The sequence below is a fragment of the Bubalus bubalis genome, chromosome 12, assembly GCF_019923935.1.
Source record: "Bubalus bubalis isolate 160015118507 breed Murrah chromosome 12, NDDB_SH_1, whole genome shotgun sequence".
Taxonomy (NCBI): domain Eukaryota; kingdom Metazoa; phylum Chordata; class Mammalia; order Artiodactyla; family Bovidae; genus Bubalus; species Bubalus bubalis.
In genome coordinates this window covers 1,415,902-1,435,646 of record NC_059168.1, presented here as the reverse complement: position 1 = coordinate 1,435,646, position 19,745 = coordinate 1,415,902, and the positions used below count along the sequence as shown (strand labels likewise).

The following is a 19,745-nucleotide window of genomic DNA, read 5'->3' as shown; positions in this document are numbered from 1 at the left end:
CCTGAAACACACATAGGCATTATCATTTTTAATATTGCCATCATAAGCTGTTAAATAAGTTATCTATAAGTTATATAATCAGTCCCTTATTGTTGGGTATTTAGGTTATTTCCTGTAAATTTTTTTTTTTTTTTGGTTATCATAAAACAGTGTTATTGCCTCCTTTGTGGATGGCAGGAGATAAGGTACCCTCTTTCAGCTTTGGAGGCTATTATAACCAGTACTGTGGAAAATTCTGAAAGAGATGGGAATACCAGACCACCTGACCTGCCTCTTGAGAAACCTATATGCAGGTCAGGAAGCAACAGTTAGAACTGGACATGGAACAACAGACCGGTTCCAAATAGGAAAAGGAGTATGTCAAGGCTGTATATTGTCACCCTACTTTTTTAACTTATGTGCAGAGTACATCATGAGAAATGCTGGGCTGGAAGAAGCACAAGCTGGAATCAAGATTGCTGGGAGAAATATCAATAACCTCAGATATGTAGATGACACCACCCTTATGGCAGAAAGTGAAGAAGAACTAAAGACCCTCTTGATGAAAGTGAAAGAGGAGAATGAAAAAGAGGAGAGCTTAAAGCTCAACATTCAGAAAACTAAGATCATGGCATCTGGTCCCATCACTTCATGGGAAATAGATGGGGAAACAGTGGAAACAGTGGCTGACTTTACTTTTTTTTGGCTCCAAATCACTGCAGATGGTGATTGCAGCCATAAAATTAAAAGACACTTACTCCTTGGAAGGAAAGTTATGACCACCTTAGACAGCGTATTAAAAAGCAGAGACATTACTTTGTCAACAAAGGTCCATCTAGTCAAGGCTGTGGTTTTTCCAGTGGTCATATATGGATGTGAGAATTGGACTATAAAGAAAGCTGACTGCCAAAGAATTGATGCTTTTGAACTGTGGTGTTGGAGAAGACTCTTGAGAGTCCCTTGGACTGCAAGGAGATCCAACCAGTCCATCGTAAAGGAGATCCGTCCTGGGTGTTCATTGGAAGGACTGATGTTGAAGCTGAAACTCCAATACTTTGGCCACCTGATGCGAGGAGCTGACTCATTGGAAAAGACCCTGATGCTGGGAAAGATTGAGGGCAGGAGGAGAAGGGGATGACAGAGGATGAGATGGTTGGATGGCATCACTGACTCGATGGACATGGGTTTGGGTAGACTCCGGGAGTTGGTGATAGACAGGGAGGCCTGGCGTGCTGCAGTTCATGGGCTTGCAAAGAGTCAGACACAACTGAGCAACTGAACTGAACTGATTAATGTCTTAGGTTGTTGTTGTTTAGTTGCTAAGTTGTATCCAGTTCTTTTGGGGCCCCATGAACTGTAGCCTGTCAGGATCCTCTATCCGTGGGATTTTCCACACAAGAATACTGGAGTGGGTTGCCATTTCCTTCTCCAGGGCTTCTTCTTGACCCAGGGATTGCACTCACATCTCCTGCTTGGCAGGCAGATTTTTTACCACTGAGCCACCAGGAAGCCCAGTGTCACAAGTGTTTAGTGTCGTTTCCCAGCATCCCTCAGTGAGATCAAGGTGCATTCCAGTGAGGTGAATGCACTTCCACAGGTGCATTCCAGGTGTGGAGCCCAGGAGTTCATAATGCTTAATGCAGGCTGCTGCTGCTAAGTCGCTTCAGTCGTGTCCGACTCTGTGCAACCCCATAGACGGCAGCTCAACAGGCTCCCCCATCCCTGGGATTCTCCAGGCAAGAACACTGGAGTGGGTTGCCATTTCCTCCTCCAATGCATGAAAGTGAAAAGTGAAAGTGAAGTCGCTCAGTCCTGTCCAACTCTTCGCAACCCCATGGACTGCAGCCTTCCAGGCTCCTCCATCCATGGGATTTTCCAGGCAAGAGTACTAGAGTGAGGTGCCATTGCCTTCTCCTTAAGGCAGGCTGAGAAACACCAATTACTTTTACTTTTCTCAGCATCTTTTCATGAATCCAATAAAAATCCTGAACTACAGTGATATTTAAATCTGTGAAAAGGCAAGCCATCAGTCTTGCTCCATGCTTTCCTATAGATTTTCCTTGAACATTTTACTCTTTTCTGTTGCCTTCGAGTTCTTGCCAGCAAATATACATCATAGATATAAAAAGTTTAAATAAACTAATGGGCGACTTAAAATGAACCAAATTCTGTTTGTTAACTTTTTTCCCCTTGTGAATTGGTAGGAAATAAAATGGAAACAGGGGCTTCCCTTGTATCTCAGACAGTAAAGAATCTGCCCGCACCACAGGTGACCCGATCAATCCCTGGCTGAAGAGGATACCCTGGAGGAGGAAGTGGCAACCCACTCCAGTATTCTTGCCTGGAGAATCCCATGGACAGAGGAGCCTGGCGGGACACAGTCCCTGGGGTTATAAAGAGATGGACACGACTGAGTGACTCAGCACACACGCACAAAATGTGGGCAGCAAAAGCATTCTGTAGGTATCCCAGCAGGTGATGAAGCCCCCAGGCCCCTCAGAAACAACCAGTGCCCATGCCAGCAGATCTGAGGACCACCAGCCTTCCCTGCATGCTTCCTGTCGCTTACCAGCATCACTCCACTCTCAGAGATGGGGAAGAGGCAAGAGAAGCTGTAGATGTGGCATGCCTTCTCTCTTACTCACCCAAATGGAATCTTAATGGATTGGACAGTCCTCTGTCAGAACCTCAACCAACTGGTTTAGCATTTATCCAATGCAGTCGAGATTAGAAAGTCACATTCAATCAGAAAGAAAAATGATAGGGGGCTCCAAGGTCTGTAGAAGGTATGAGTGTATAGAATATTCTTTGGTAAGATTTGATTGAAAACTATTCCATTGGTATAGTCCCCTAAATACTACAAAACAGCAGAGGCAACACACTTGGGGGTGTTGGTTTATCACTTGATCAAAAATGGGCTTGTAAATAGATGTACAGATTCAGTGAAATCCTTATCAAAACTTCAGCTGCTTTTTTTTTGAAGGAATGGAGAAGCTGGTTCTAAAATTCAGATGGAGATGCAAGACACTCAGAGTGGCCGAAATAATCTGGATAATGGAAAACAGAGCAGGAGGACTCCCATTCTTGATTTGAAAAATCACTACAAACCTATAGCTGTCCAGTCACTGTGGTGTTGGCATAAGGCTAGATGGATGGAGAATGGAACAGAATAGAGGATCTAGAGATAAATTCTAGTGTTTATGGTCAGTTGATATTCAGCAAGGGTGACAAGATAATTTAATGGGGAAAGAAAGGTCTTCTCAACAAATGGTGCTGGAACAACTGGATATCCATATGCAAATATATGAACTTGGACCTTTATCGCATACGATGTACAAAAATTAACAGAAGATGGATCACAGCTCTAAATATAGGAGCTAAACCCATAAAACTCATGAGAAAACATAGGTGTAAATCTTTGTGACCTTGTTTAGGCAATGATTTATGAGATCTGACAGCAAAAGCACAAAGAACCAAAGCAAAAATAGATACCCTGGACTTCATCCAAATTTGAAAAACTTGTGCAGCAAAGAACACGATGAAGAAAGTGAAAAGACATCCACAGAATGGGAGGAAATATTTGTGAATCATATATAAGAACCTAATATCCAGACTATAAAAGGAACCATATTACAGCTCAACTATAAAAAGACAAATGACCCAACAAAAAAAGGGCAAAAATAGGAATGGACATTTATCCAAAGAAGATACAGAAGATGGCTAATGAGTACATGTAACGATTTCAACATCACTGTCAGCAAGGAAATGCCAATTAAAAAACCACAGTGAAGTACCATTTTGTACTCACTTCAGGGCTATAATAGAAGAGACAGATGATAACAAGTGTTGGCAAAGATTTAGAGAAACTCGAGCCCTCATCTATTGCTGGTGGGGATGTAAACCGGTGTTGTCAATTGGGAAAAGAGCTTGTCAGCTCTTCAAAAGTTTAAAGTCAGACTTCCCGGTAGCCCAGTGGTAAAGAATCCGCCTGCCAATTCGGGGGACGCGGGTTCGATCCTTGGTCCGGGAAGATCCCACATGCCACGGGCCAACGGAGCCCATGTGCCACAACTGCTGAGCCCTCGCTCTCGACCCTGAGCTCTGCAACAGGAGGAGCCACTGCGGTGAGAAGCCTGTGCGCCGCAACCAGAGAGGAGCCCGCCCGTCGCAACTACAGGAAGCCTGCGTGTAGCGGTGAAGACCCAGGGCAGCCAAAAACAAATAAATAAGTACAATTTCAAAAGTTAACGTCTTCATGGCACTTACCAATTCTACTGCTTGGTCTGTATGAAAACACTGTCCACAAGAGAACTGAAAATATATCCACAAAAGAACTTGTATACAGATGTTCATAACAGTTATTCATAACAGCCCAAAGAGTGGTAACAACAGAAATATCCATCAACTGATGAATGGATAAGCAACCTAAGGTATACCCATACAATGGAATATCATTTGGCCTTAAAAGGAATGAACCACTGATAGTCAGGCAAACTGCAGGAGATGGGGAGCGAGAGAGAGGCCTGGAGGCTGCGGTCCATGGGGCCACAGAGTCAGACCCAGATCTGTTACTCAGCTGGTGACTGAACAACAACCACCGATCCATGTGAAGACACGTGCGAACCTTGGAAAAAGTGTGTCAGGTGAAAGAAGCCAGACACAAAGAGCACACGTTGTGTGACACTGTTTATGTGAAATGTCCAGAATTGACAGATCCATAGAGTTAGAGAATAGGTGAAGAGCTGCCAGGCCCTCAGGGGTAGGGAATCTGGGATGTGGGTGCTAATGGCATGGGGTTTCTTTTGGGGCGATGAGGTGTTTAGGAACCAAATAGTAGTCATGGTTGTACAACTTTGTGAATATACTAAAGACCATTGAACAGTTTAAAAGGATGAGGTTTACGGAGTATTGTGGATGGACGGCCAGGCTCCAGAGTTGGGTTAATGATGGCAGTCCTCATGCCTCTCTCTGTCTGGGGCACCACCGAGGCGCAGATGGTAGTGGCAGGATATCTGCTCTTACTTTCCGTGACTCAGCCTCTCTCAGCGTCTCCTGGGGAGGCGCTTGTCCTGCCCCTCACGCTGCTGTCTTGGGAGGGAGGTTGCAGGACGGGGAGCCCTGCGTGACTTCCCTGCATGTGCCTGTGGGAGCCACCTGCCTTCATTTCCAGGCTCGATGTCCTCCTCCTACGCTCACCACACCTCTCCTTTCCACCCACCCCCCGACCGCAGGTTCGGTTCCGTGGCTCCAGATGGGCAGTACCACTCCCCCATTAAGGACAAGAGTGCGAGATTCAATGCGATGCTGGCGGCGCTGACCCCTTCCAGACTCGCTGTGACTTTCCAAGCTATGGGCTCCATGAAGGTAACTGACTCGTTTCCCTCAATGTTTGGTCTCCGCGTGTCCAGTGCTGGGTAACAATCTCAGGAGCTGGGCTTCTTGAACCACGGTGGGCGCAAGGTGGCTTGGGTTGCTGGTTAAATGCCAGTGCCAGTTAGCTCTACACAGAGAACTTTCTGCAGCCTTCTCACCATCCCTCTACATCCACATGTGTGCTGTGGAGTATGGTGGGTGGAGCCTGGTCCTTACAGCAACAGGGCCACTAAAGGTGGGCCCCTGGAGAACAGGTCCTTCGGAAGGAGCACATCTTCTGGAAAAGCAGCTAAGAGCTGACTAGTGGATAACAGCCTGCGTGTCTTGCTGAGTTCATCGGGGAGTGTTGATGCGCGCACGTCTGCTTGGCATGTGACCGTCACCGTCACAGGCAGGACCATGAGGTCAGACCTTCAGGAGCCAATCGTACCCGCCTTCCCCCATCCCTGCTATACTCTGACTTGGAAACAGCAGCTGGGAGAGAGCGCTCTGCAAGCTGCCTCCCCTTTAGGGTGCAGCACTGCGTGCTCTCTGGTTCCTTCCCATTTCTTTCCTCTCTTAGGCTCCACTGAGCCAGGGGGAAGCTGCACGGAACATTGAGATACCAGCAAACATCCATGTGTGGCTGGCACCCGGCTTCTCTACTGAGAAGGGATAAGTTCCGTTCACTTGACCCCAGGCCTGGCATCAGGAATAGCAGGAAAACCTTCCCTTCCTCCCTTCTGCCGGGTCTGTGCGGCTCACAAGCCCGCCTGGCCACGCTCCGCCCCTGTGGTGCTCTTCCCTGCCGTGGGTGCAGCTGTGATACTCAGTCCTGAGCTGGTGACTGCTGGCCTGCTTGTGGGTGCTGCTTCTGTGCTTATTCTTGCTGGCTCTTTAAAGTGGGTGAGGTGTGTGTTTAGTTCTGAAGACCCAGGTCTGGAGTGGCCTGGCAGGTCTCAGCCAAACCAACTGAGTTGGTGAGGCTCCAGGAGAACCTCAGGATGTGGGCCCAGGAGTGACTCCAAGGCGGTGGTCCAGCAGCAAAGCACAGAGGGAAATATTGGGCTGGCCAAGAAGTTCATATGTACGATGTTACACAAGACCCTGAAAGACCCTTTGGCCAACCCGGTACTTTTCCTGGTGGTCCAGTGGTAAACAATCAACCTGCCCGTGCAGGAGACATGAATTGGATCCCTGGTCTGGAAAGATCCCACATGCCTCGAGGCTACTAAGCCCGGTGCCACAACGATCGAGCCTGTGCTCTAGAGCCCGGGAGCCACGGCTGCTGAAGCCCCTGCGCCCGGAGCCTGTGCCCCGCACCGAGAGAAGCGCTGCAGGGAGAGGCTTTCGCACCACAGCTGGAGAGGAGCCGCCAGTCCCTGCAGCTAGAGAAAGCCTGCACACAGCAACAAAGAGCCCGGGCTGTCAGATAGAAATAAATAAATGCCTCTCCCGCGTCTGGGATAGACACCGTTTCAGCCATCTCTCAGACTCCAGAAGGCAAAAGCTGAGAAAGCAGATGTGCCTAGAATTGCTCTGTAGAGCAGACGGGGAAGAAATCTGCTCAAGGTTCCCTGGTGCTGCGACGGCCGCTGTGGCTGCACGAGAGCTCCTCGGATCGCAGTAGCCTCTGGGCCCCTCGGAGGGCCGTGCTGCTGAATATTAAAGCCACACACTGGTTTGTGGCTGTAAAGGTGCTCTGGAAGCCCTGTGCTGGAGTGGGTGATGCCAAGGGAAGGATGTCTGTACTGCCAGGGGCCAGTGGTGGACTCCCAGGGTGGCTGGCATAGGGTGGTGGAGATGGGGCACTGGAGGGGTGCTTTTGGGAGAGAATCAACTTAAACTTTTTCTATAATTAATTTTGATGTTTTTACTATTTTTTGACTGCACTGGGTCTTTGTTGCTGCATATAGGCTTTCTCTGGAGAAGGCAATGGCACCCCACTTCAGTACTCTTGCCTGGAAAATCCCATGGATGGAGGAGCCTGGTGGGCTGCAGTCCACGGGGTCGCTGAGTCGGACACGACTGAGCGACTTGACTTTCACTTTTCACTTTCATGCATTGAAGAAGGAAATGGCAACCCACTCCAGTGTTCTTGCCTGGAGAATCCCAGGGACGAGGGAGCCTGGTGGGCTGCCGTCTATGGGGTTGCACAGAGTCGGACATGACTGAAGTGACTTAGCAGCAGCATAGGCTTTCTCTAGTTGCGGTGTGTGGGATTTTCATTGCGGTGGCTTCTCTTGTTTCTGAGCATCGGCTCTAGGCAAGCAGGCGTCAGTCGTTGCAGCACTTGGGCTCAGTAGTGGCCTGAGTAGGCTCCTTGGCTCCAGAGTGCTGGCTGGGAGGATCCCACATGCCACGGAGTGGTGGGGCACGGGCTTACTTGCTCCGTGGCATGTGGGATCTTCCCAGACCAGGGATCAAACCTGAGTCTCTTGCATTGGCAGGTGGATTCCTAACCCCTGAGCCACCAGGGAAGTCCTGGCAGCCTTCTTTAAGCCTCACTTACGTTCTGTAAAATGGGCCTTCTGATCATAGTGCAGCCTGAGTGAGGACGTGTGTGCAGCGATGTGACACAGCAGTGATGAGCCGGCACCTGCTGTGTGCGGGAGGCAGGTTTTCCCGGTGAGCAGAGGCCCATCGCAGAGCTGGATGGGCTCAGACCCGAGGGGTCCATATGCTGCCGGGGTGTTGTCCCTGACGGACCCGGGCCATCGTGATCTCATCGCGAGCCTCTTGGATGAGAATGACCTCGCCTCTCTTGGCAGCTCCTCCTCTCTCACGGCTCAACCACGGGACAGATGCTGTCTCAGGGGAAACCTCAGATGGTCCTGCTTGCCCCGCGCTTGCTGATGAGTAGAGAATGGATCCCTTTCTCTGACGCTCATTCCGCCTGTGTTAGAAAACGGTCACCGCAGCTCCCTCTTTGCTCAAGGCTGGGCGCGCCTGCTGCTTTAAAACTCTGCCCAGATGTCTTTTTTCCCCGCCGCCATGGTTGTCTCTCATTTTCGTCACATTTCTCAGTCCTTTCAGGTTTTCTCTTAAAGACTTGCTGTAATAGCCTTGCTGTCATTTGTGCCCCCAGATGCCATGTCCGATTAAATTATTAGCAGGGACTAGAGGAAAGGGAGCTAAGACATTTGGCAGGGGTTGGGGAGGGCACATTGATCGAATTCTGCAGCTGAAGTAGAGGGGGATGCTGGGGAGCCTTTTCTGAAGGAGGAAGGGATCTAGGGAGAGTCACTGTGAGTTGGGAGGCAGAGCAGGAGTGAGAAACACACATGAGACCGAGCTCAGAGTTTTGGGTTGATTTTTCAGGGAAGTAATATTTTCGCATTTTAGGATGAGATGGTTGGATGGCATCCCCGATGCAAGGGGCATGAACTTGGGCAAACTCTGGGAGAGGGACAGGGAAGCCTGTTGTACTGCAGTCTGTAGGGTTGCGAAGAGTCAGACCTGGCAACAACAACAATATTTTAGCATAAGAAAAGCTGGTCCCCACTTTCAAGAGTCTCCCTCATCCTTTAAGTAGGTGTTACTCCGCAGCTGGGGCCCACCCTCAGGGTTCCTGGTGCAGCAGCACCGGGATGGGGCCAGAGAATCTGCATTTCCTCCAAGGCCCCAGGTGATGCTGCGGTTACTGGTCCAGAACCACACTTGGAGAATGGCTGCCCAGAACAGACGGGTTTGGGACTTCTCTGGTGGTCCAGTGGCTAGGTCTCCGAGCTCCCAGTGCAGGGGGCTGGGTTTGATCTCTGGTCAGGGGACTAGATTCCATATGACTAACAGTTTGCATGCTGCAATGAAGATCAAAGATCCCATGTGCCATAGCTAGGACCTGGCACAGCCAAATAAATAAAAAGCAATGCCCACCCCCAAACCCCTTGCTTACTATAAGCCATGCCCATGACACCAACCCCTTGCTTACTATAAGCCATGCCCATGACACCAACCCCTTGCATACTATAAGCCATGCCCATGATACATGCTTCACAGGTATTAACTCATTTCTCCTCAAACAACTCTGAGAGGGCTCCATCCATCTCCTCATTTTACATATGGGGAAACTGAGGAGGTAAAGGAATCTATCTGAGGTGGGCATCCCCTATGCTGCCTTTGATTTTGGTGGTTCTTATTCAGGGAGTTGTTGTTTAGTCTGTTAGTCATGTCCAACTTTTTGCAACCTCATGGACTGTAGCCCACCAGGCTCCTCTGTCCATGGGGTTTCCCAGGCAGGAACACTGGAGTAGGTTGCTGTTTCCTTCTCCAGGGGATCTTCCTGACCCTGGGGTTGAATGTGCATCTCCTGCATGGTCTCCTTCTGGTCTTTATCACGGGGCCACCAGGGAAGCCTTTTCAAGAGTCCCTCTCCTCTACTGATAGGAGTTTGGGACCTTGCGTCCTCGAACCACCTTTCTAAGACCTTCTGATGGTTCATGGGGGATTGAAACAGCAAAGAGGAGGCTGGGGGCAGCTGAGTCTCCTGAGACGGAGGTAGCTGTTGGTCCACGAGGATGAGGTGGTGCCGTTGCTTGGGTGAACACGAGGCAGAGCAGGCTTTGGGTTCTGGCTGCTCTCTGGTCTGGTCTTGGGGTGTTCGCTATGTCTGTGCTCAGTCGCTCAGTCATGTCCAACTCTCTGTGACCCCATGGACTGCAGCCTGCCAGGCTCCTCTGTCCATGCGGATACTCCAGGGAAGAATACCGGAGTGAGTTGCCATGCCCTCCTCCAGGGGAATCTTCCCAACCCAGGGATTGAAGAAGCCAGGTCTCCCACATTGCGGGCAGATTCTTTACCATCTGAGCCACCAGGGAAGCCCAAGAATACTGGAATGGGTAGCCTATCCATCTCCAGGTTATCTTTCCAACCCAGGAATTGAACTGGGGTCTTCTGCATTGCAGGTGGATTCTTTAGCAGCTGAGCTACCAGGGAAGCCCTCCCCAGAAATGACATCGGGGTTCTCTTCCCCAGTGTCTGGTTCCTGCATCCAGCCCTGTAGCGCCATGCTTGTGTGCCTCAGTCACGGGCCAGGGGTGGGGAGCTGGTTTCAGAGTGTAACTAACATCCTATCTGCTCTGTTGACCTCGAACCAGATGTTGTGACTCCCTTTTCTGTGGTGAAGCTCACTCAGTCCTCTTATATTCATAATTTTAATTTCTGTGGCTACTACTCAGATGGTAAAGAATCCACCTGCAATGCAGGAGACCTGGGTTCAATCCCTGGGTCAGGAAAATCCCCTGGGGGAGGGTGTGGCTGGAGTATTCTTGCTGGAGAATCCCTATGGACAGAGGAGCCTGGTGGGCTATAGTTCATGGGGTTGCAAAGAGTCAGACACGACTGAGTGACTAACACTTACACTTACCACTATGAAGCTATCAGATTTTTGTCTGTTTAATTCCACCTCCTGGAAAGCCCAGATGAGTGAAAAGGTGGGAGGTAAATAAGTGGGTGGGTGGGAGGATGGATGGATGGAGGGATGGATGAGTGGATGGGTGAATAAATGGATGGGTGGGTGGGTGGATGAATGAATAGACAGATGAATGGACAGGTGAATGTATGAGTGTGTTGGAGGATAGGTGTATGTATGAGTATACGCATGGGTGGAAGGAAGGGAGAGGGGGAGAAAGAAGGAAGAAAGGTGGTGCTAGTGGTAAAGAACCCACCTGCCAACGCAGGAGACACAAGACGCAAGTCTAGTCCCTGAGTCGGGAAGATCCCCTGGAGGAAGGCATGGCAAGCCACTCCAGCATTTTTACCTGGAGAATCCAGAGCCTGGTGGGCTTCGGTCCACGGGGTCATAAAGAGTCGGACACAACTGAAGTGACTTAGCACGCATGAACTACAAAGACTCTGAACACAGTGATGATCAGTTCCTCTATGATTTAGTAGTTAATGGGAACTGTGGAATATTCTTGAGAAAAGCAGCCACTCACTGAATGGACATCACATATTAGAAAAACCTCCCCAGGCAGGGGTGTATCGGGAGAGGCCAGAAGCATACAGCCTACTACAGAGCCAGCTCTCTTCCAGCAGTAGGCTAGAATAAGGGGCTGGAGAAGGCAATGGCACCCCACTCCAGTACTCTTGCCTGGAAAATCCCATGGACTGAGGGGCCTGGTAGGCTGCAGTCCATGGGGTCACTAGGAGTTGGACAGGACTGAGCGACTTCACTTTCACTTTTCACTTTCATGCATTGAAGAAGGAAATGGCAACCCACTCCAGTGTTCTTGCCTGGAGAATCCCAGGGACGGGGGAGCCTGGTGGTCTGCTGTCCATGGGGTCGCACAGAGTCGGACACGACTGAAGCGACTTAGCAGCAGCAGCCACAGAATAAGGGGCATCTCTGTAGGGCCGTGTGAGTCTAAGAGCTTCAGGGTGGGGGGAACTGAAATGAATATGTTTGGAAGGAGGTGGAAATGCTGTGATAATGAGCATGGTGAGATCTCTGCCCCCTCAAACAGTGTGGCATAAAGAGGGTGGAATAGACAGGAGGGGATGGGTTCCCTGGAGTAATGTCTTGAAGATATGTTCTGCCCACAAATGTGTGTTCTGTTGGAACTGGTAAACCGAAGTTGCTGGATGTTTATTCTCTTGGCACTTAAAAAAATATTTATTTGGCTGTTCTGGGTCTTAGTTGCAGCTCGTGGTATCTAGCTCCCTGCATGCATGCTCAGTTGTGACCCCACAGACTGCAGCCCGCCAGGCTCCTCTGTCCATGGGATTCTCCAGGCAAGAATGCTGGAGTGAGTTGCCATTTCCTTCTCCAGGGGATCTTCCCAACCCAGGGATCAAACCCAAATCTCCTGCATTGCAGTCGAGTTCTTTACTGCTGAGCTAGAGGGAAGCCTCTCTAGCTCCCTGACCAGGGATCAAACCTGGGCCCCCTTCGTTGGGAGTGTGGAGTCCTAGCCACTGGACCACGGAAGTCCCGACCCTTTCATAGCATGGCCAGTCATCTCTTCACACAGAGAGTGGTACTGGAGAGATGAAGACAGGGGCTCCTCCATGTCAGCTGTCTGTCTTTTCAGATGCGTTACATGTATCCCGAGGGAGCAGAATCATAAGCTCATCTTGTTCTACACAGGTTAGAGTTATTCTTTCTTTAGCATCCTCACACGCATTCACATACACACATGGAGTGGGGAGCAGAGTAGCAGAACTTGCTCAAATGCTGGGGAAGTCCCATGGGATGAAAGCTTTGGCCTGAATGATCCGTAGAGGGACCATCTGTAAAATAGTTTCCAGGATTTTCTGATGTAGACACTTCTTGAGGCTGACCACCAGAGGGCGACAAATACCAATAATGATTTGCAGATGTCTTCCCTTTACATTTTGTTTACTTTTCTATTCAAGAATTGGCTGGGATTTTTAGTTCTCATTAGTTTAGCTTCCTATCAGTTGTGAGTGTTGCTTTTTACAAAGTGGTTAATATAAGGAGAATTGGAATTCATCAGCCTAATAACTGTTGGGCTCAAGATCAAGACTATAAATAGGATGTGGGTTATCTTTTTTTTTAATTTATTTAAAAAAATTGAAGTATAGTTGATTTACACTGTGTGTTTACAGTGTCAGTTGCTGTTATTTATATGTGTGTGTGTGTATATATATATATATGTAACATATATGTAAAACTGTGGGTGTGTGTAGTGGTTGAGCCACTCAGCTGTGTCCAACTCGTGCGGCCGCATGGACTGTGGCCCACCAGGCTCCTCTGTCCATGGGACTTTCTAGGCAAGAATGTTGGAGTGGGTTGCCATTTCCTCCTCTGGGGGATCTTCCTGACCCAGGGATCCAAAGCGCATCTTCTGCACTACAGGTGGATTCTTTACCACTGAGCCACCAGGCAGCCTTCAAGGAACAGGACTCCCTTCAACAAGTCATCAGAGGCTGAGTCAACCCTGTGGGAAACCCCAGTCTCCTCAAACCCTGGGCGTGGCCGTGGGAGTTGTGAGGGAACGAGGGATGGTGTCAGTGCAGAGCGATCCCAGCTCGCTCTGGGCCTGGGTCCTGCTTGAGAGGGGCTTGCCTGCCTCGGTTTCAGCAGCAGCCTGTTGACCTAGGGCAGGCAGAAGGGGTGCGCGGGCCGCAGCTGCGGGGAGTGTCATCTCTCCACGGAAGCCCTGTTGTCTGCCTCTCGGGAGTCCTGTCTGTGCCACCTGGAAGGCCAGACGTGGATGATGGATGATGGATGGTTTGCCGTCCTTAGGAAATTTTCCACCTGAAACTCGATGCTCGCTGTAGCACGGGCGCTGGTGCGGCTTTCCCTCCCGCCGTGCTCGCCACTCATTCCCTTGTCCCCGCTGAGGGATCCATCCAGTGCCCCCCTGTTTGAAGGACGTATTCTGAGCCTTTTATACATCTTTTTTTTTAATTGCTTTATTTCTGCATTTATATGGCTGTGCTGGGTCTTCATTACTGAGTGGGCTCTTCTCTAGTTGTGGAGAGCGTGGGCGGGCCACTCTCTAGGGATTCTCTTTTTGCCGAGCACGGGCTCTAGAATGTTTGGGCTCAGTAATTGCGGCTCCCAGCCTCCAGGGCACAGGCTCAGTAGTTTTGGTGCACGGGCTTAGCTGTCCCTGCAGTATGTGGGATTTACTCTGACCAGGGATTGTACCCATGTCTCCTGCATTCGCAGGTGGAAACTTGGCCTCTGAGCCACCAGGGAAGCCCCATCATTGTTTGTTTGGTTGTTTTTTTTTAATTGAAACAGCAGTCCTGTAAGATGGATACCGTTGTGATTCCCATTTTCCAGTTGAGAAAACTGAGATGCAGAAGGAGGTGACAGCTTGTCTGGAGTTTTCTGCGTCTCCCGCTGCAGCAGTCTGGTGCTGGAGTCCAGCCCTGACTCACACTGGGTTGCTTAGTCACCCTCAAGCAAGAGGTTCTTTGAGTTCAGCTTCGACTGTGCTCCCTGTCATCTTCGGACCACTTTGGCTCACAGTTATATTTGCATTGGTAAACCAAACCAAAGATGCAAAATAATTCACTGTCTACATTGAAAAACATTCTCCCAAACCCCAGAATCCTCCCAAACTGGGGTTTGGCAGATGCTGAATGGTTAGCCATGGGGCCAGAATTCAGGCTTCCTTCCCCACTGCGAGCTGGGACCTGACTGTCAAGTGGCACCACCATCTTTGCCTGATGCCCCGTGTCCCTGTGGTTCTGAGCAGTTGTGTACTGGGCAGGAGCAGGGAGGGAAGAGGGGCTGCTCCAGACTTTATACTGAATGTCCTTTTATGGGGAGAAGGTCTGCTTATCATGTATCATGTTCACTGAGTGTGTTCAACTCTGAGCTCAGTCCAACGGAATGGTTTCTGAATGTTTCTGTCTACCGCAGTGAAATTGAACAAGCCAAAGATGTTCACACTTCTTTTTGTTGTTGCTGGTCAGTTGCTAAGCATGCCCGACTCTTTGCAATATCATGGAATGCACCACAGGACTCCTCTGTCCTTCACTATCTCCAGGAGTTCGCTCAAATTCCTGTCCGTTGAGTCAGTGTTGCTATCTAACCATCTCATCCTCTGCCGCCCCTTTCTCCTTTTCCCTTCAACCGTTCCCAGCATCACGGTCTTTTCCAGTGAGTTGGCTCTTTGCATCAGATGGCCAAAGTATTGAAGCTTCAGCTTCATCATCAGTCCTAATAAATATTCAGGGTTGATTTCCTTTAGCATTGACTAGTTTGATCTCCTTGCAGTCTGAGGGACTCTCAAGAGTCTTCTCCAGCACCACAATTTGAAAGCATCAATTCCTCAGTGCTCAGCCTTCTTTATGGTCCAAATCTCACATCCTCACAGGACTACTGGAAAAACATTAGCTTAGACTATATGGACCTTTGTTGGCAAAATAGCATCTCTGCTTTTGAATATGCTGTCTAGGTTTGTCATAGCTTTCCTTCCAAGGAGCAAGTGTCTTTTAATTTCACGTCTGCGGTCACTGCAGTGACTTTGGAGCCAAGGAAATAACGTCTGTCACTGCTTCCACTTCTTCCCTTTCTCTTTGCCATGAAGTGGGCAAGTAGGTCTCGTCTAGGGTCCTCAAAGTTTCAGGCTGGTCCTTGGGAATGTCAGCCTCCAGAGATTAATTAGGACCTATGTCTTCGTGGTCACCCTTGTCTGCTTTGGACGTGGTTAAGCACTTGGTGGATGGATGGATGGATGAATATCGTGGTGAAGGGAAGTTGTCTTTAGTGCAGAATAAATCAGCCCAAATGACAGCTCTGTGGAGATCAGATGCGGTATTTCAGCTGTATTATGGATACGGGAACTCTGATCTGCATCTTGAAGCAACAGAAGTGAACATTCTCCATTTCTTGTGTGTGTGTCCAGGTCTTCGTTGTGTGACTTTGGGACCTGCCCCGCCAGGGTGCTTGCAGCCCAGGCATGCGTGTGTCGGGGCAGAGACTCTGTTTGTGTCTCCTACAGCGCTCATTCGCTCCCTAGCTCACCCTTGCACACTGCTCATGGGTGAGTCTCACGGGGCTGACACACTGTCGGTGTGACGGTGGTGCTGTTCTGCGTATGTGACCACAGGTCTGAGGATGGTTTCTAAAGGCGGCCGTGTGATAGGTTTCAAGCTTGGAGAGCAGCCCTGGCCCCAGACTGCAAAGGGGCTGGGTTTAGGGAACTCTTTCTGAGGGAGAGAAACTGATCTCAGTGTCCAGCAGTCGACCTGCTGCCGCCTCCTGGGTCCACACAAACTGTTTCTGCACCCTTGACCCTCCCAGGCTCTCCCGTTCCTGCTCACCTGCTCTTTTAGGTCTCCAGGAGACCTCAGGCCCTTGTGGCTGCCTTTCTGGGTATAGAGCTCGTGCAGCACCTGGTTCATGTCAGCCCTGGTGTTAACTGTTGTCTCTTCTCCGATTGCCCCTTAGACTGTGAGCTCCTGGAGGGCAGGGGCTTCACGCAGCACCAGCTGCTGCTCTGTTAGTGGCCCGTCAATAAACACCTATGAGCTGGCCCAGCCTGTGACCCCCACCCCCACCTCCGCCCATCACAAGCATTTTCATGCTCTCAGGCTCCAGGAGCCAGGAAGGGGCACTGGCACGTGCGGAATGCCCGTAGTGGGCCAGCTGTGCGATGCTCAGCATGCCTTCTCTCACCCAGTGTGCACGGCAGCTTTACGGTGATTCCCATTTTACAGATAAGAAGACAGAGGCTGGGAAGTTAAGTAGTTTGGCAAAGGCAAACAGCTTATGGGGAGTGGGGCAATGTTGTGCCCACCCCACCCCAGAGGGGCCCCCCTGAACTCCTCTTGCCAAAGACTACTTGCTTGCTTTCTTTTATTAGTTTTGGCTGCGCTGGGTCGTCACCGCCGCGAGGGCTTCTCTCTAGCGGCGAGCAGGGGCTGCTCTCTGGTTGCCGTGTGCAGGCTTCTCACTGCGGTGGCTCTTCTGGCTGCCGAGCTCGGGCTCTAGAGCGCATGGGCTCCGTAGTTGCGGCACACGTGCTCAGGTGCCCTGCAGCGTGTGGGGTCTTAGTTCTCTGACCAGGGATGCAATCCATACCCCCACCCCCGACAGCAGCAGGGACACCCCAGTGGCTAGATTTTGAGGCTTCACTGGAGAATGAGCACTAGACCTGGGGCCTCAAGTGCAGCGTCTTGGATCGCTGGCGACTTCCCTACCTCTTGCTTGGGCGACCTCTGACCTTTGAGCCGAGGCCATTCTGAGCCTTGGATCCCCTCTGTCCCCAGGGTGGGGACAGCCCTAGACTTGAACTGGACGTTTGCTCCCAGGGATATCGTAGGTCAGACAGTCAGAATGATAGGCCCTGGCCCCGGGTTGACTCTACAGGGTCCTATTTTCTTTATTAACTTTTTGCCTGATGAGAATGTTGTCGTGAGTCGACTTTTAAAAAATATTTGCATATCTCATTTCTTTGTCTGATTAGCGTGGCAAGAATGATGGCCCAGTTTTCATGCCTGAATACATAACTGTCACGGTGTGAGGCGCTGAGGGGCCAGTCTCCCTTTCTCGTGTCTAGCATCTCATCCAGGCTTTGTTTCAATCCACGCTCCAGACTTGTCTTTGAAAGGAACTCACCTTGTCAACCAAACGAGATCCTTCCACTGCTGCGAAATGCATCTGAGATTAAAGGACACTTTTGTCAATGTTTCTGTGTGACTGAGCTTCAGATCACTAGAGATGCTTAACATAAGAAGTGTACTCTCTGCCTATACTCTGTTTTTTTAATTAAGTAGAATTTTTGAAAGGGAGAGGAGGAATTTAAGTATGGCCTTTCCTCTGGTACAACCCTGCCTTTACATAGCACCTTATGAATCCTCTTTTTCACTCATTGCGTGCATGCTCAGTTGCTCAGTCATGCCTGACTCTTTGTGACCCCATGAATTGTAGCCCGCCAGGCTCCTCTGTCCATGGGATCTCCCAGGCAAGGATACTGGAGTCAGTTGCCATTTCCTCCTCCAGGCAATCCTCCTGACCCAGGAATCAAACCTGCGTCTCCTGCATTGGCAGACAAATAAATAAATCATTTAAAGGGATTTATTTGGCTGTGCTGGGTCTTAGCTGTGGTTTCACTGTGGAAGGGGGGCTCTTCTTCACTTGTGACATGGGAACTCTTAGTTGTGGCGTGTGGGATCTAGTTCCCTGACCAGGGATTGAGTGTGTGCCCCCTACGTTGGGAGTTCGGAGTCTTAGCCACTGGCCCATCAGGGAAGTCCCAGGAAGTGAAATTCTGACTGGAGACCTTTCTGAGTCCATATATAGAAACTTCTCTCAGTCTTTGAAACTGTGTAGTAATTCACTGCGGCTGAAGCCTCTCCTGGTGGACACTTACGTTGTTCCCAGGCTTCGCTTTTAGAAGACAGTGCTGCATCAGATATCCTTCCTGTTTAGACATGACTCTGATATCTTCGTGGAGAAATGTCTTGGGCACCCAGCCACAGTGGAGGTTTTTCTTAGAATTCTGAAAAAATACTCATTTTCTTCATTTTGATGTGACTTGTGCTTCCTTCTGTGGTTGACTGAAGGCCTGGGCTGGTTTTCTGAGTATAACTGGTAGCAGAAAGGCATGAAGGATTGGAGAGAGAGTGAGGAGTGCTGGATATTCCAGAAGACTTAGAGATGCTTCAGAGCACCTGGCTGAGAGGAGTTAGGGGAGTCTGATGTGAAAGGACAGATGGCCCCTGAAACTTCCACCATCCCCACACAACTGGATGTTTCATTTAATTGCCCATTACCAAACTGGCTGCTTACCAACAAAGAACGAAAGGCATCTTTGGGCAAAAATAGAGCACACTAGAGGGAATTTTTCTCTCAGCGTCTCCTCCAGTATCTCTTATGCAAAGGCCGAGGTGAACCTTGCAGAAGCATTGCTGAGTATGTCTACCTTAGTCATGCACCTTCTGCATCTCTCTAGTGTCTCCAGGCTCATACTCCCAATGTTTTCCATTGTACTTAAGACTCCCAATATGGCATGATGCTTGGGGCTGTGGCAGCCACTTTGTGACCATGAGGCAATGAGCACAAGGATGAGCAGCTAGTTGCTATAATGGACCTACAGGGCTTGGTCCCTAAGGGCAAAGTTGAGCAACTAAACTAACATCAGCATTCAGCCAACTTCAGACAACTTACAAAAAGCAACAAAAGAAACTTACTTGTTTAATCTAAACAAAGATGCTCAGTACTTCAGTCCAAATATCCCCAGGGATCCAGTGACTTTGTGGCTATGTGATCTTAGGTAGCATACTCTCTGAGTCTCCATCTCCCCATCCCCGAATGGGGATAGTTCTGCGTCCTTCTCAGAGTTTTTACAAGGCTTAGATGCAGCGACATTTCTGCTGTGCTTGGCACCGCATTCAACCTGCAGAAAGTGCTTGGTGGTTACCTCCCACAGGTGTATTATTGCCCAGACTTCCTGCCTGACTCAGAGTCCTTACTGCTGAGCCATTACTCACGCTGCGGCCCCCGTGTGATGGTCTCATCTCACCAGACTGACTTTTCCAGTCCCTTGAGGCCTCGATCAAGTGCCAGCTCCCCTGTGAAGACTGCTTGGTTTGATTGCACCTTGGGAAGTGGGTTTTTCTCTTCAGAGGAAGAGAAGGCACCGTTGAGAATTGTCTTGGAAGCATGGAGAAAACTCAGACTACTTTTTCTGTCACCTGAGGAGGCAGCGATGAGTCACGGCAGAGCCTGTAAGCCAGTGAAGGTATTCTTCGTTTCTCCTCCGAGTCCCGGTGGCCGCACACTCGCACTTCATCAGGGCCCTCTTTGTCTGGTCTTGTCTTCCCCGTCCTCTGCTGAGCGTGTGTGCATCATCTCTGTCAACCCACCAATTTAGGTGAACTGTCTCCCCTCCCATCAATGCCCGAAGTGACCAGCTTCAAGTTCCCCTTCTCCTTACATGCTCAGCTGCGTCCAGCTTCTTGTGACCCTACTTAAGTTATACTGACTA

At 49.9% G+C, this 19,745-nt stretch overlaps 1 protein-coding gene across 2 annotated transcripts in view; it reads left to right on the top strand.

The window, feature by feature from the left end:
• The window catches only part of ACOXL (acyl-CoA oxidase like), a 337,247-nt gene that overhangs the window by 60,643 nt on the left and 256,859 nt on the right, over positions 1-19,745 (top strand). For both annotated transcript variants that reach the window (XM_006047013.3, XM_006047014.3), the window contains exon 9: positions 5,211-5,343. In XM_006047013.3, coding sequence (XP_006047075.1) covers positions 5,211-5,343 — 133 coding nt within the window. The remainder of the gene's footprint in view (positions 1-5,210; positions 5,344-19,745) is intronic.